Source organism: Tasmannia lanceolata, unplaced genomic scaffold (assembly GCF_043159265.1).
Source record: "Tasmannia lanceolata isolate RefF3 unplaced genomic scaffold, GAP_Taslan_0.1 ptg000003l, whole genome shotgun sequence".
Classification (NCBI taxonomy): domain Eukaryota; kingdom Viridiplantae; phylum Streptophyta; class Magnoliopsida; order Canellales; family Winteraceae; genus Tasmannia; species Tasmannia lanceolata.
Window position 1 is genome coordinate 57,840,287 of NW_027518680.1, and position 12,837 is coordinate 57,853,123.

Here is a 12,837-nt window from a genome sequence, read left to right on the forward strand (position 1 = left end):
TAAAAAATAGATTTATAGGAGAGTAAAAATTCTAAGCAGAAGCATATACGTATTGGGAAAAGTAAGATACCACGTAAAGGTACTAACTCAGAGGCACAGTTGCTAGCTACTCGAGGTAGCCTTTCTGTCTTTAAAAAAAGACTCAAGAGGCATTTTTAGAAAAGAGGACCACAAGAAGAGAAAACTTATACCTGAATCACAACATCTTCTTCGAGACTTCGATAACTTTCTCGATCCAGCTATGCCAGGGAAGAAAGGGAACCGGTATAGCAAGACATGAAATGTCCAGGAATTTACATTTGAAGCTGGAGATCTAGACCTCCTGAAAAACCTCAGTTACAACGAGAAGTTAGCGAGGAAGGAATCACCCACTCCATGTGAGGTCTCTTTGAGCCCGCTAAAAAAGCGCTGGGTCCAACTGATAAATGAGTCTAGTAGTAGTAAGGGCAACCTCCATAGTTCATCCGAGACGACAAATGACAAGGAACTGCATATAACCCCTACTTGAACTCTCCATCTTTAGTAAAATGTTAGAGAAGGAAAGGCGATCCCGTAGAGGTCGTTGGGAGGAGGAGAAGAGGTCTGTAATTAGGGATCTGGAGAAAATGCAGGCTGGCACGGTTGAAGAGCCCATTGTTTCCAGGGACTCTTTAGGGTTGGAAGTAAGTCATCTAATTGGGGAGTGTTTAGGGCCTAGCGTGGACACTAAAAGTAAGGGTGTAATGATATTAGATAACTCAGGAGATACTAATGATTGAGGGTCATTCTTGGAAGAGTCTCATGATTTGTTATCGGTGGGGGACATCTTTGGGATTGGATATGAGGAGGATTTAGGGGTGACTAAAGAAATGTTCCGGGCTATGTCGGCAAGAGATTTGGAAGAAAAAAGGAAAGAGAAAAGAGGCTGAAATTAAGGCTGGGGAGGAGGCTTCTTGATAAGCAGCAAGTTCCCTCGTTACATTAGCCAGTAGGTGCGAGCTCAGGAATTAGATATTTGGATGATTAGGGGAGGTAGACTCTTGGCATTGGGACACTTGAGTCGAGAAGGTTTCTTCTAAGCTATGATTAGGGGAGATAGCCTCTTGGCATTGGGACACTTGAGTCGAGAAGGTTTCTTCTAAGCTATATAGTAGTTTCGTTAGATGTGTAATTTTGGGTGTGAATTGGGGAGAATGGTTATAGTTTTGACTATAGAGAGACGAGTGTTATGGTCACATGGCAAAAGAGAATGTATTCGACCTATATCCAGAGGAACTGCAACTTCAAAGGTTTTTGCTTGAAAGGCTTTGTCTTTCGCTTAAACCAGCATCAATCTGGATTCTCTCACCCTGCTTCTGTATTTCTTGGGGTATGGTGTTTACTCAAGCGCTTCAGAATCTGAACTCCTGTTATGATTATCTGTCTTATGAGGGTATGCGTTAAGGAGAGGTTTTACGAGACAGGAGGTTGCACTTTGAGCTATCAAAGTTAGGATGTCAGTGGTAGGTAGGAAGGAAGGAAAAGACTTGTAATTGTAATTGCCTAATTTGAAGGGGACATTTGAAGGTGTATAGAAAATCCTTTTGAATTTGTAAAGAAAGCGTGCTAATAGAATGAAGAAAGGCAGGAGTGGCAGGTTACTATATTTTGCTTTGGTTTGATGTAGTTTCTTTCTGCTTTCGGGTTTGCCCGTGCCTGTGCTTTCTGATTTCTTGTAACACAGGATGGGACTCCTGGTCCCGAATGCTACTTTAATATTAATAAAAAACGTCATCTTTCAAAAAAAAAAAAAAACATTTTGTATAAAAGAAAATATGACCTTCTTTTGAATGCCCAATCTCCTTTCAACATTACAAGAAGTCTTCGAAATCCCTCTCATTAGAAGGAAGAAGACAGAGGAGTAGGAGTTCGAACGAATTGAACCAGTCAAGCACAATGCATGTTCTTGAGGGCATTACTTATATCGAGGTTGGAGAAGACTATAATGAGGACAACACCGAAGACTTAGTCTTTTATGATTGATATTTTCATTTGATGATTAAGACTTTGAGAATTGATATGATCTTGTGTCTTTTTAATTTTTAAGATTATTATTCAATATTCATGGGTTTGGATGAGAAATAGATGATAAGTATGTGTGAAGTTCGTATTATGATATTGAATTAATGACATGTACAAACATATGCATTAATATACGCATGGATAATATATGTATATATATGCGCGTGCGTGCGAGACTAAGCTAATGCACTTACGCCTTTGGTTTCAGTATGCCTTTCTATTTCAGTGCTGTTTTGGTGGGGATGGAAAAGGAAACATTTTCGTCGTTTCGATCTGGTTTCCGTAGAAATTTAAAACCATGCGAGAGATTAAGTTTTCTTTGACTACTAATCTTCCTCTAAGGTTTTCACAGAAATTCTAAAATCCTTCCAAAAGGGCTCAGTCTCTGCTTTCGACCGTTGCTGATCCTAAGGGGACACACAAATGCCAACTTGATATCAACTCTACAGTTCCCTGAGACACTACAATTATCCCAGATCATCCCGGATTTCCCTTTTAACTGCCATCAAATTTTTCTTGAAATCTGCGGACATCTTTTAGGTTCTTAATATCTCAATCTGTCTTATGAGTAGGTCATATTCATTGAGTCACACATGATGGCTGGTGGTTTAGTTTGAAAGGTTGCAGCATGCTCTACCTGTGTGTTTTGGATGCATAGCCTCTTAGTTGCGTGCATTATACTTTAACTGAATCTTTGGTTCTTCCATTATCTTTCTTTACCAGTCAAATGTGAACTGTGAATATTCTATTCTTAATGGTTGGAGGTCTCACATCATATTTCATGGTAATGTGTTCCATAGGGGCAACAATAGGGAGCTATAAATGATGTTTCACCTACTCTAAATTGATTGACTCTCATTTTTCTGTTAACATGCCGATAGTTTCAAATGGAGATGTTTCTGTTTTGCGGAGCTTCTTATTCATATTAGTTGGATAACCAATCCATGAGGATGATATAGGCAATCCATTTGAGAAAAAATCCATCATATGGGAATGGTCTTCGTCGTGACCATGGTTTTAAGATGATATAGGCAATCCATTTGAGAAAAAAATCCATCATATGGGAATGGTCTTCGTTGTGACCATGGTTTTAAATTTCGGCCGAAATTTTGGATTTCTGTTGGGACTATGGTTTTAAATTTCTGCCGAAATCCGAATTTCGGATTTCGGCTGAGACCGAAACGGCCGAAATTTATTGATTTCGACCAAAATTTCAGTTTCGGCAAGGGCCGAAATACATACCAAAACTGAAATTTAAAACCATGGTTACAAAACCCGAAATTTCAGCCAGAGTACCAAATTTGGGCTGAATGTGATTCTGTAAGTTTGTTTCCAAGATTTTGGCCGAAGCCGAAATTTCCAAAATTTCGGTACATCAATGAAATTTGCTTTTTTTTTTTTACCGAATTTCGGTTTTGGCTATGTCCAATACCGAAACCGAAATTTAAATCCATGCATGGTTTAAAATTTCGACCGAAGTTCGAAATTTCGGATACCGGTGGGGACCGAAACCGAAAATTTCCGGAATTCAATTTTTCGCCATTTACCAAATTTCGGTAATTTCGGTTTAAAGACATTACTGATTAAAAAAAAAAGTGTTACAAAATTTCGGCCAAAATTTAGGCGAGATCCGAAATTTTGGTTTTTGGTAGGGTCCGATACGGTTACCGAAACCGAAATTTTAAACCTTGAATCCATGTTCGTGACATATATTACTTTCTTAGAAAGATACATGTGCATGTGCACATACAGTTTGCTACAGCCTACATCTGAACCGAGGCCTTAGATTGATAGATCATGTTTCCTTTTGGAGCAGGATACTGAAAATGACCACATCTACCATTCAGAGCAGTTTACACTGAACAAGCGGATGGCAAGGGGAGAATCTCAGAAGCTTTCTTTTACTGTGCCGATATTTGAACCACATCCACCCCAGTACTATATCCGTGCTGTTTCTGATTCTTGGTTGAGTGCAGAGTCTTTTCACATTATTTCTTTCCAAAATCTCACCTTGCCTGAGGTGAGGATAAAAAAAAGTTCTCTTACTAGAATTCTGTTCGATGATTGTGTTTGCATTTTTTGGGACACCCTTATAAAATGATAATTTGGTGGTTTATTCAGATGCATATGTCACACACAGAACTTCTTGACTTGAAACCTCTTCCTGTGACTTCACTTGGCAATAAGGACTACGAAGACCTGTACAAATTTTCACATTTCAACCCAATTCAAACGCAGGTCTGAATCTTTCTTAGTCTATTGCTTCTTTGAAAGGCCTTTGGATATGTTGCTCTTTTGGTTCTTTACTGTCCTTCCATGGCTGAAGATAGACTCAGTGCCTGTTTTGACTTCGCAGACTTTCCACGTGCTATATCACACAGACAACAGTGTTCTCTTAGGAGCTCCAACCGGAAGTGGAAAAACTATATCAGCTGAACTTGCAATGCTTCATCTCTTCAAGACTCAGCCTGATTTGAAGGTATAATTTCTCGTTTCCTTGTTAAAATCATGGTTTTAGATTTCGGCCAAAATTTCAGATTTCGGTTGGGACCGAAACCAAAACCACCAAAATCCAAAATTTTGTCTAGTCCCAAATTTCAGCCGTGGGTAATTTCGGCCTAAATTTCGGGAAAATGTGGTTTTTTAAGTTTTAATGAAATTTGTTTTTTTTTACTGATTTTTGGCTCAAATTTTCGTATTTCGGCTATGTCCGAAACTGAAACCGAAAACAATATTTAAATCCTTGGTTAAAATAGATTGACACAACTGTATGGTTGAATGATCATTTTTTTTAATGGTCGATGGTTGATTGGCTGAATGATCATGTACATGCAGGTTATTTACATTGCACCTATGAAGGCCATTGTACGAGAAAGAATGAATGACTGGAGAAAGCGGCTAGTTTCTCAGCTTGGAAAGAAGATGGTAGCGTCTAGCTCTGATCTAGTGCCATGGAAAAAATGATATGAACTTATCTTAAAGGACTAAAAATGATGTTGCTTTCAGGTTGAGATGACTGGGGATTTTACTCCAGATTTAATGTCACTGTTGTCAGCAGATATTATAATTTCCACTCCTGAGAAGTGGGATGGTATCAGTCGTAATTGGCATAGTCGAAGCTATGTGATGAAGGTAGTTTTCTTTTAATGTTTATTTTTCTCTGTTGTTTCTTACTAGTTATGCACTCCATCCCTATTTCCTCTGATGTCTATGCAACTAGATGGCAGTATCTTAAATGGGTTATCTTTAACGCATGCAATTTAATTCATAGGTAGGGCTCGTGATTTTGGATGAGATTCACTTGCTTGGAGCTGATCGAGGACCAATTCTTGAGGTATTTCTGTGTGACACTCTCTTTAGTTTTGTATTTTTATTAATGTTGCAGTTAGTTTTTTCTAGGATAAAATATATGCTTCCTAATGTTGCTACCATTAGAGAGATCCATGCTTTCTATTCCTGCTTGCATGGATATAGCACGAAGAATGCATTTTAATGCAGGACCAATGTGGAAGGAAGAACTAATACTTGTTCTTGAAACTCTGATAACAATTGATGTAGGACAAACTAGAGAAGACAACTAGGTAGGCTAACTTTATTACAGCTAAAATTAAGGGTAATAGGATAAAGGGTTTTGTCTAATTGGATGGGTTTTAGGGTAAAGGAATAGGAAGCAATTCAGGAAGGAATTATAGACAGTTTGAAAGTTTGGATATGCTAGGATGGGTCAGGGACTGTTATGGCAGATCTTGGACTGTCTAACAGATCTGGACTGTTTTACAAATCTGGATAGATATGAAAATTTTAGGACTGTTTGGACTGATTAGGGGTTTAAGGGCAGGTTTAGATGTTATGGTGCAAGAGAGAGGCTGACAGGTTTCTTAAGGATCAAGGAATAGATTAGTTCGACTGTTGGAAGGAATAGGAGGGAATGCAGGGAGTGTTTGGGCTGTAAAATAGGACTGTTTTGGTGTCTGATTAGGCTAGGGTTGGACTGTAGATAATAGTTGATGTAGGGTTGGGTAGTGTCACGCCCCTGTCCCGCTGTGTAGATATTGTCCGATTCTGGGTCATCTACCCTCCCCGGTTTTGTTTTCCAGCAGCACTAACCGTGCCCAACCCACTGGCAGGACCCGCCCCTTGGAGATGCTGGAAAACAAAACCGGGGAGGGTAGATGACCCAGAACCGGACAATATCTACACAGCGGGGCAGGGGCGTGACATAATTTGGACAAAATGGCTGAGGTGTATGTAGCTTAGATTATCAGATTGCATGGGGTACCTGCTTCTATAGTATCATACAAGGACACCGGGTTCACTTCTGGGTTTTGACATGGTTTGTAAGAGGCTTTGGGATCGAAGCTAAATTTTAGTACTGCCTATCATCCTCAGACGGATGGTCAGACCAAGAGGGTCAATTAGATTGTGGAGGACCTATTGAGAGCATGTATTCTCGACTTTGGGGGAGACTGGGAACGACACTTGCCCCTAGTCGAATTTGCTTATAACAATAGTTATCAGCAAAGTATCCAGATGGCTCCCTTCGAAGCTCTTTATGGTCGTGCTTGCAGATCAACATTGTGCTGGGTTGAAGTTGATGAAAGGCAGTTGCTTGGGCCGAAATTGGTGGAAGAAACTTCTGAGAAAGTAATTCTGATCAGAGAGAGGCTAAAGGCAGCTCAGAGTAAGCAGAAGAGCTATGCCGATCAGCGACGTAGAGAGCTCGAGTTCGCTGAGGTAGATATGGTGTTTGTTAAAATCTCGCCTTTCAAAGCGGTTATGCGGTTCGGCAGGAAGGGTAAGTTGAGTCCTCGTTACATCGGGCCTTATCGCATCTCTAGGCGAGTTGGATCTCGAGCTTATGAGTTGGAATTACCTCCAAACCTTGAGTGGATGCATAACGTATTTCATGTATCTATGCTCCGTCTATATCATCCCGACCCTTCTCATGTGCTAGAGGAGGACGAGGTGGAGCTTCAGGGTGATTGGTCCTTTTTGGAAGGACCCGTGTGCATTCTGGAGCGCAAGGAAAGAGTTTTGCGGAACAAATCGATTCCCCTTGTCAAAGTACTTTGGCGCCACCATGGCGTCGAGGAGGCTACTTGGGACCGAGAATCCGATATTCAGAAAAAATTTCCTGTGTTATTTGGAGGTAAGCTCTTGGTTAATTAGTGTTACCGTTTGTGTTTTACAATCATTATTAGGTATTATCATATCAAAATTAGTTGTGTAACCCTTGATGTTATTACTCTTATCATGGAATTGAGAGAGGAATTTCGGGGATGAAATTCTTTTTAAGGGGGGTAGAATGTAATGCCCAACCCCACTAAGGATCGGCATTGCCTATATTTGATAATTTATTTAGACAGTAGATCACCCTATCAACGATCTTGATCGAAAAGATCTCAATGTTCGGTAATCATCTGTACAAATTTATGATTTAGAGCCTTTTGGACCGTTGGATCAACCACCGGATTTTCTCCAATCATTGTTCAAGCTCAAGTGGATAACTAATCATACCACTTGAGCATCTAAATCCTTTGATTCGCAAGAGATCAAGGAAATTGGGGAAATCGATGGCTCATGTTATATTTTCATCACTTTTCTTATAGCTTATTTTTTGGGCATCAAATCTTGTCCGTTTGACCTAATTTTGGTTCCGTTAGATGGGTATTTCGATTATCTATCCAACGTACCTAAGATTTCGCGATTTGGACATGATTTGAGAAAGTTATGAGCTATTTACTATTAGGGTATGGCCTTATGACATGATTTGTCTTATTAGGCAAGTTTTGTGCTTTTCTTTTGATCTAATGGCTCTTGTTTAACCTTTTGTAAAACTTAAAAGGGACTTATAACTTTAAAGATTTTATCCAGAATTTGTTTTTCATGAAAAGGAATTTAATTCGTGGAAAAATCTGTAATTGTAATCAGATTTATGCATAGGAAAGGAATTCACGTTTTCCACCCTAGAGAAAACATGCGCACAATTCCCAATACCTTGTGGGCCCACTTAGATTTAATTAAGATCTCAAAAGATCTCCTCACCTTATTAATAATATTATAAAGTGTATGATATGATTATAGATGGCAATAGCTAAATCAAATATAACAGATAACAATGAAAGGAGGAAAAATAGGAGTTTAAATTTCAAAAGGGGAAGGGAATTACAATTTTTCCTTTGGGGAGAATCGTGCTCATCCTTTTTTGGTGGTACCAATTAGTTTTTAGTAAAATTTAATCCCTAATTTATAGCAAACTTACTTTATGGATAGGAATAAGAAGTTTTGAAGTTTTGGCAACTTACTATGTCTTTTGACTGTCATCTATTAACTAATAGAAAATAAGGAAAGAAATAAAAGAAAAAGGAATTACGTGAACTTCTCCCATTCACATCCAAATCGTGAATTGAGAGAGAGAGAGAGAGTGGAAAAAAAGGGGGAAGAGAAAAGAAGCGAAAAGAGGAAGAAAGGGAAGAAGAAACCTCGTATTTCACTTGTTTTCGGCCTTATGGAGCGTCTTTTCGGAAAATCTTCATCTATACAAGTAAGTACCCTCTTTACCTTCTCTGCTTTTTCAAAAAAGGTGGATATGATGCAATTTCTAGCAGTTTTTTATGTTTAAAACTGTTGTTTTTCAAGTATAAAAACAGAAGTTTTCATATACAAAACTGCAGATTTTTCAAGTGTATAAACAACAGTTTTCATAGCAGTTTTCAAGTTTAAAATTGCAGTTTTCAAGTATAAAAACAGCAGTTTTCATATATAAAACTGCAGCTTTATATATATAAAACAACAGTTTTCATAGCAGTTTTTATATATATAAAACAACAGTTTTCATAGATAAAACTGTCGTTTTCATGTATATAAAGTAGCAGTTTTCATATACTAAATGGCAGTTTTCATATATAAATAAACAACAGTTTTTCACAGCAGTTTTTCATATATAAAACAGTAGTTTTCTCATATAAAATAACAGTTTTCATATATAAAATACATACTTATTTTTGTCCTCCACAAATGGAGGGGTTAGGATGATCCTATGGAGCTGATTTTTGGTACACCCCCATCTATGTAAGGGACTTTCAAATGAATGCTTTGGATCATCCTAACAAAGTGGGCCCCCATGTGATTGGGCAAGCTAGCTCACCATAAGTTTGGTGAGCTTAAGCTCACCAACAGTTTCCTCATATATATATATATATATATATATATCAAGACTTTTTATATATCCTAAGTCCCATCTTCTCTTTTTCCAACAAGGGAATAAACATATGTATTAAGCACTTAGGGGTTCGATAGAATAACTCTTATATATATATATATATATATATATAATCAACGCTATGCGTAAGCCATTAGTATGTTGCTTTCCTTGTGTATGCCGGCCCAAAACCGGACAGCACATAGTTGGTTCCTTACTAATTTCAGCACCCAAATCTGGACAGCAATAGTGCTGTCCGTGTTGTGATTATACCTTAGAAAATGGGCAGCAGTTAGAGTCCTTTATGTATATATTTATGCCAAAAAACAGGGCAGCAAATTGGTTGTATAGTGATGGGGACAACAACAACGGGCGTGGATTCAAAGTTTACAAGCGCAGACGTGGACAAGAATGATGAGCATGGGCCACGGACATTGCCTTTTTTTTAATTATTTACTTTCTATTTTCGTCATTTTATTTGTAGCCTACTTTTTAGGCATCAAATCTCACCCGTTTGGTGTGTTTTTAGTATTATTAGAAAGGTTTTTCAATTACCTATCTAATGAGCCCAAGATCACATGATTTGGATGTGATTTGAGCAAGTTATGAGTGTTTTTAGGAAGGGGTATAGGTCAATTACGGGATTACTATTTTTGGTAAGTTTATATCTTTATTTAGCTTTGCTTTAGATTAGATGAATGGTTGAGATCAGTTCTTAATTTTAGGTTATCTTCTAGGGTTTCTTTTCTTATATATACATCTTATGAAAACAATGTAAAGGATTTTGGAATATTGAATAGAATTAAGATTTTCTTTTCTGAGAGCTATTGTGGCTTGGAGTTCTTCTTCTCTTCTCCTCTTGGTGGTTTGGAACCATCTTCTCTCATCTCCTCTCCTCTATTATCTTCTATTTCTTCAATCAAATCAGCACAAAGAAGGTTAGTAAATCAAATTTTCTTATTTTCTTTTTTCTTGAACCCTAAAATACAAAAACTCAAAATCCATAGATCTCTCTCGTTTTTCAAGATCTCGTTTTCAGACTTTGAAGGATTGTTTTTATGATTAAACCTCATACTAAACACCCAAGAACTATAGCTTTAAATCCCTTTTGAGCCTTATTGGAAATTTGCACCATTTTCAAGCCTGAAAACCCTATTTAAATATCCATAGCCTAAACCTACCATCAAATCAAAGCCTAAACCTTCAATTAACCTTTCTTTTACTTTCTAAACATTAACCTAAGATTTGGACAGCAGTTTCCTTCAAGTTCCAAATCTGTCCAAATTACCAAAAAGGCCCTTTTGGCCTAAGTTGAGCTAATTTGACCCCGTTTTCCGCTGCCCGTAAAATAATCACGTGTTAATTCGACCATAGGTTAGTTGTTTAGTGCTCTTTTAATTTTCCGCGTAAGCCCTAAATTTTCCTAAAGTCTTAATCCCATTAGGAGTGTAGGATCTTCCTTATTCTAGGTATTGTCCTGCATCAACTTGGTATCAAAGCCTAGAGTTAGTCGTAGGAAACTTTTTAGGGTGTCAGAGTCCAAATTTGTGTTTAGTTCCCCTTTGCATGCCCACAAGGAGTGGTAAGGATTACCACACAATGACATCCGATGGTCTAATGTCGAATGAGGAGTTGGCCCAACTTGTTAGAGACAACCGTGAAGAGATACGGCTTAGTAAAGTGGACCGTGAAGCTCGCAGTTAGGAATTACAAGCCATTAGCACTCAAATCCAAGCCGTGCAAGTAAGGCTTGCTGCGTTAGAAGGCCTTAGGCAAACTTATCCTGAACAACCAACTGTCAAGAATAATCATCTTAGGCAAGGGGAATCCACCACCTAATCCTGAAATTGCAGTCAATCAAAATCAAGGTGGCCAGGATCGGAATAGTATAGGGGACAACTTCGAGAATGACCGGCAACTTGGTCATTATAGGATTGGGAACTGGAATGCTCGAGGTGGCCGATGAAGATACCGAGAGGGTCATCAGGGATATAGGGCTCCCTATCGCCAACAGCATGGCGACGATTATGATGATGATCAAGAATATGATCCTGAGATTGATGGAATCGATTATGCTGGAGACATTACCAAGAAGGTTAAAATTGATGTTCCAGACTTTGATGGACAATACAACCCTCATGTATTTTCTGATTGGCTAGTGGCCATGGAACAATATTTTGATTGGTATAACATGTCCCAATCCCGAAGAGTTAGGTTTGCTAAAATAAAGTTGACAGGTCCAGCTCGAACCTATTGGATTGATTTTGAACATCTACTTACTAGGAGAGGTGAGGATAGCATCCGGACATGGGATGAGATGAAGGCCAAGCTCAAAGAAAAGTATTTGCCAATGACCTATAAACAACAGTTGATAAGCCACATGCATAGGCTTAAACAAAACAACTTATCTGTTGGCGAATACATGAATCAATTCGATGAGGCTAAAATACGTAGCGGAGTCCGAGAAGAACCTGAGCAAACTCTCACCAGCAAACTCTCACCAGATTCCTGGATGGACTTAAACCAGAAATCAGAAGGGAAATGAGAGCGCATCTTTTGGGTGATGTTGATCAAGCTTTTCAAGAGGTCTGCGAAATTGAGAAGCACCAAAAGATGTTCTTCCCCAAAAAGTTTAGCAACCAAGCTGGGGAGGCTTCTTACAAGAAACCTCAACAATCAAATCCCAATTATCCTATGTCCAACAACAACTACCAACCTCCAAAGGACTTTAAGAGTAAAGGAGTTTTGGAACAGGTCCTAAGAAGGGGCAGTGCTTTAAATGTAAGGGTTATGGACATTATGCACGTGATTGTCCGAACCGTGTTGCATTTATAGAGCCCCAACAAGATGAAGGAGAGGACTATGATGATCAAGCCAATGAAGCCGAGAATGATGAGGAAAAGTATGTGGTTGATGGCTATATTACTGAGGATGAAGAATTAGAGGAGGAAGAAAATCCAAACCAGATTAGCGTGATGAGATGTATGATCGCGCAATCGAAAGTAGATGAAGACGGGAGAAGGAACAACATTTTTTTCACTTTCACTAAATATCAAGGCAAGAACTGCTGCGTTATTATTGATAGTGGAAGTTGCATGAATGTGGTTTCTACCAGTGGAGTTAGCCAAATGGGACTTAAACCCGAGCCACATCCAAATCCCTATAAAGCTGCTTGGGTTGATCAGTCAACCATTCCGGTTACCTAGAGATGTCGTGTGCCTCTTCAATTTTTATCATACACCGACACAATTTGGTGCGATGTCGTTGAGATGAATGTTGCTCACATTTTACTAGGACGACCGTGGTTATATGACAGAGATGTTGTGCACTATGGGAAATCCAACACGTATTCGTTTGAGCATAAAGGGAAGAAAATTACCTTACAGCCATGCCCATTGCAACCATTCAAGGTGGCTGAAAAGAAGGACGTTGTTTCCACCAGCAAGTCCAAGAAACCCTTAGGTATTCTTAATCAAAAGGATTTTGAAAGAGAGTGTAAAGAGTTTGAAAAGATTTACGCTCTAGTGGCAAAAGAGGATTTTGTCCTCCAGAATGAGGCCGTTATTGAAATTCCTACTGAGGTGAAACCGTTAATG

General features: G+C 38.7%; 1 protein-coding gene across 1 annotated transcript in view; it reads left to right on the plus strand.

Moving 5' to 3' along the window:
* LOC143856698 (U5 small nuclear ribonucleoprotein helicase) overlaps nucleotides 1-12,837 on the plus strand; it is a 93,102-nt gene that overhangs the window by 47,434 nt on the left and 32,831 nt on the right. Inside the window, exons 26-31 of the mRNA XM_077366969.1 lie at nucleotides 3,857-4,060; nucleotides 4,162-4,278; nucleotides 4,397-4,519; nucleotides 4,876-4,965; nucleotides 5,047-5,172; nucleotides 5,312-5,374. Of these exons, the coding sequence (XP_077223084.1) occupies nucleotides 3,857-4,060; nucleotides 4,162-4,278; nucleotides 4,397-4,519; nucleotides 4,876-4,965; nucleotides 5,047-5,172; nucleotides 5,312-5,374 (723 nt within the window). The remainder of the gene's footprint in view (nucleotides 1-3,856; nucleotides 4,061-4,161; nucleotides 4,279-4,396; nucleotides 4,520-4,875; nucleotides 4,966-5,046; nucleotides 5,173-5,311; nucleotides 5,375-12,837) is intronic.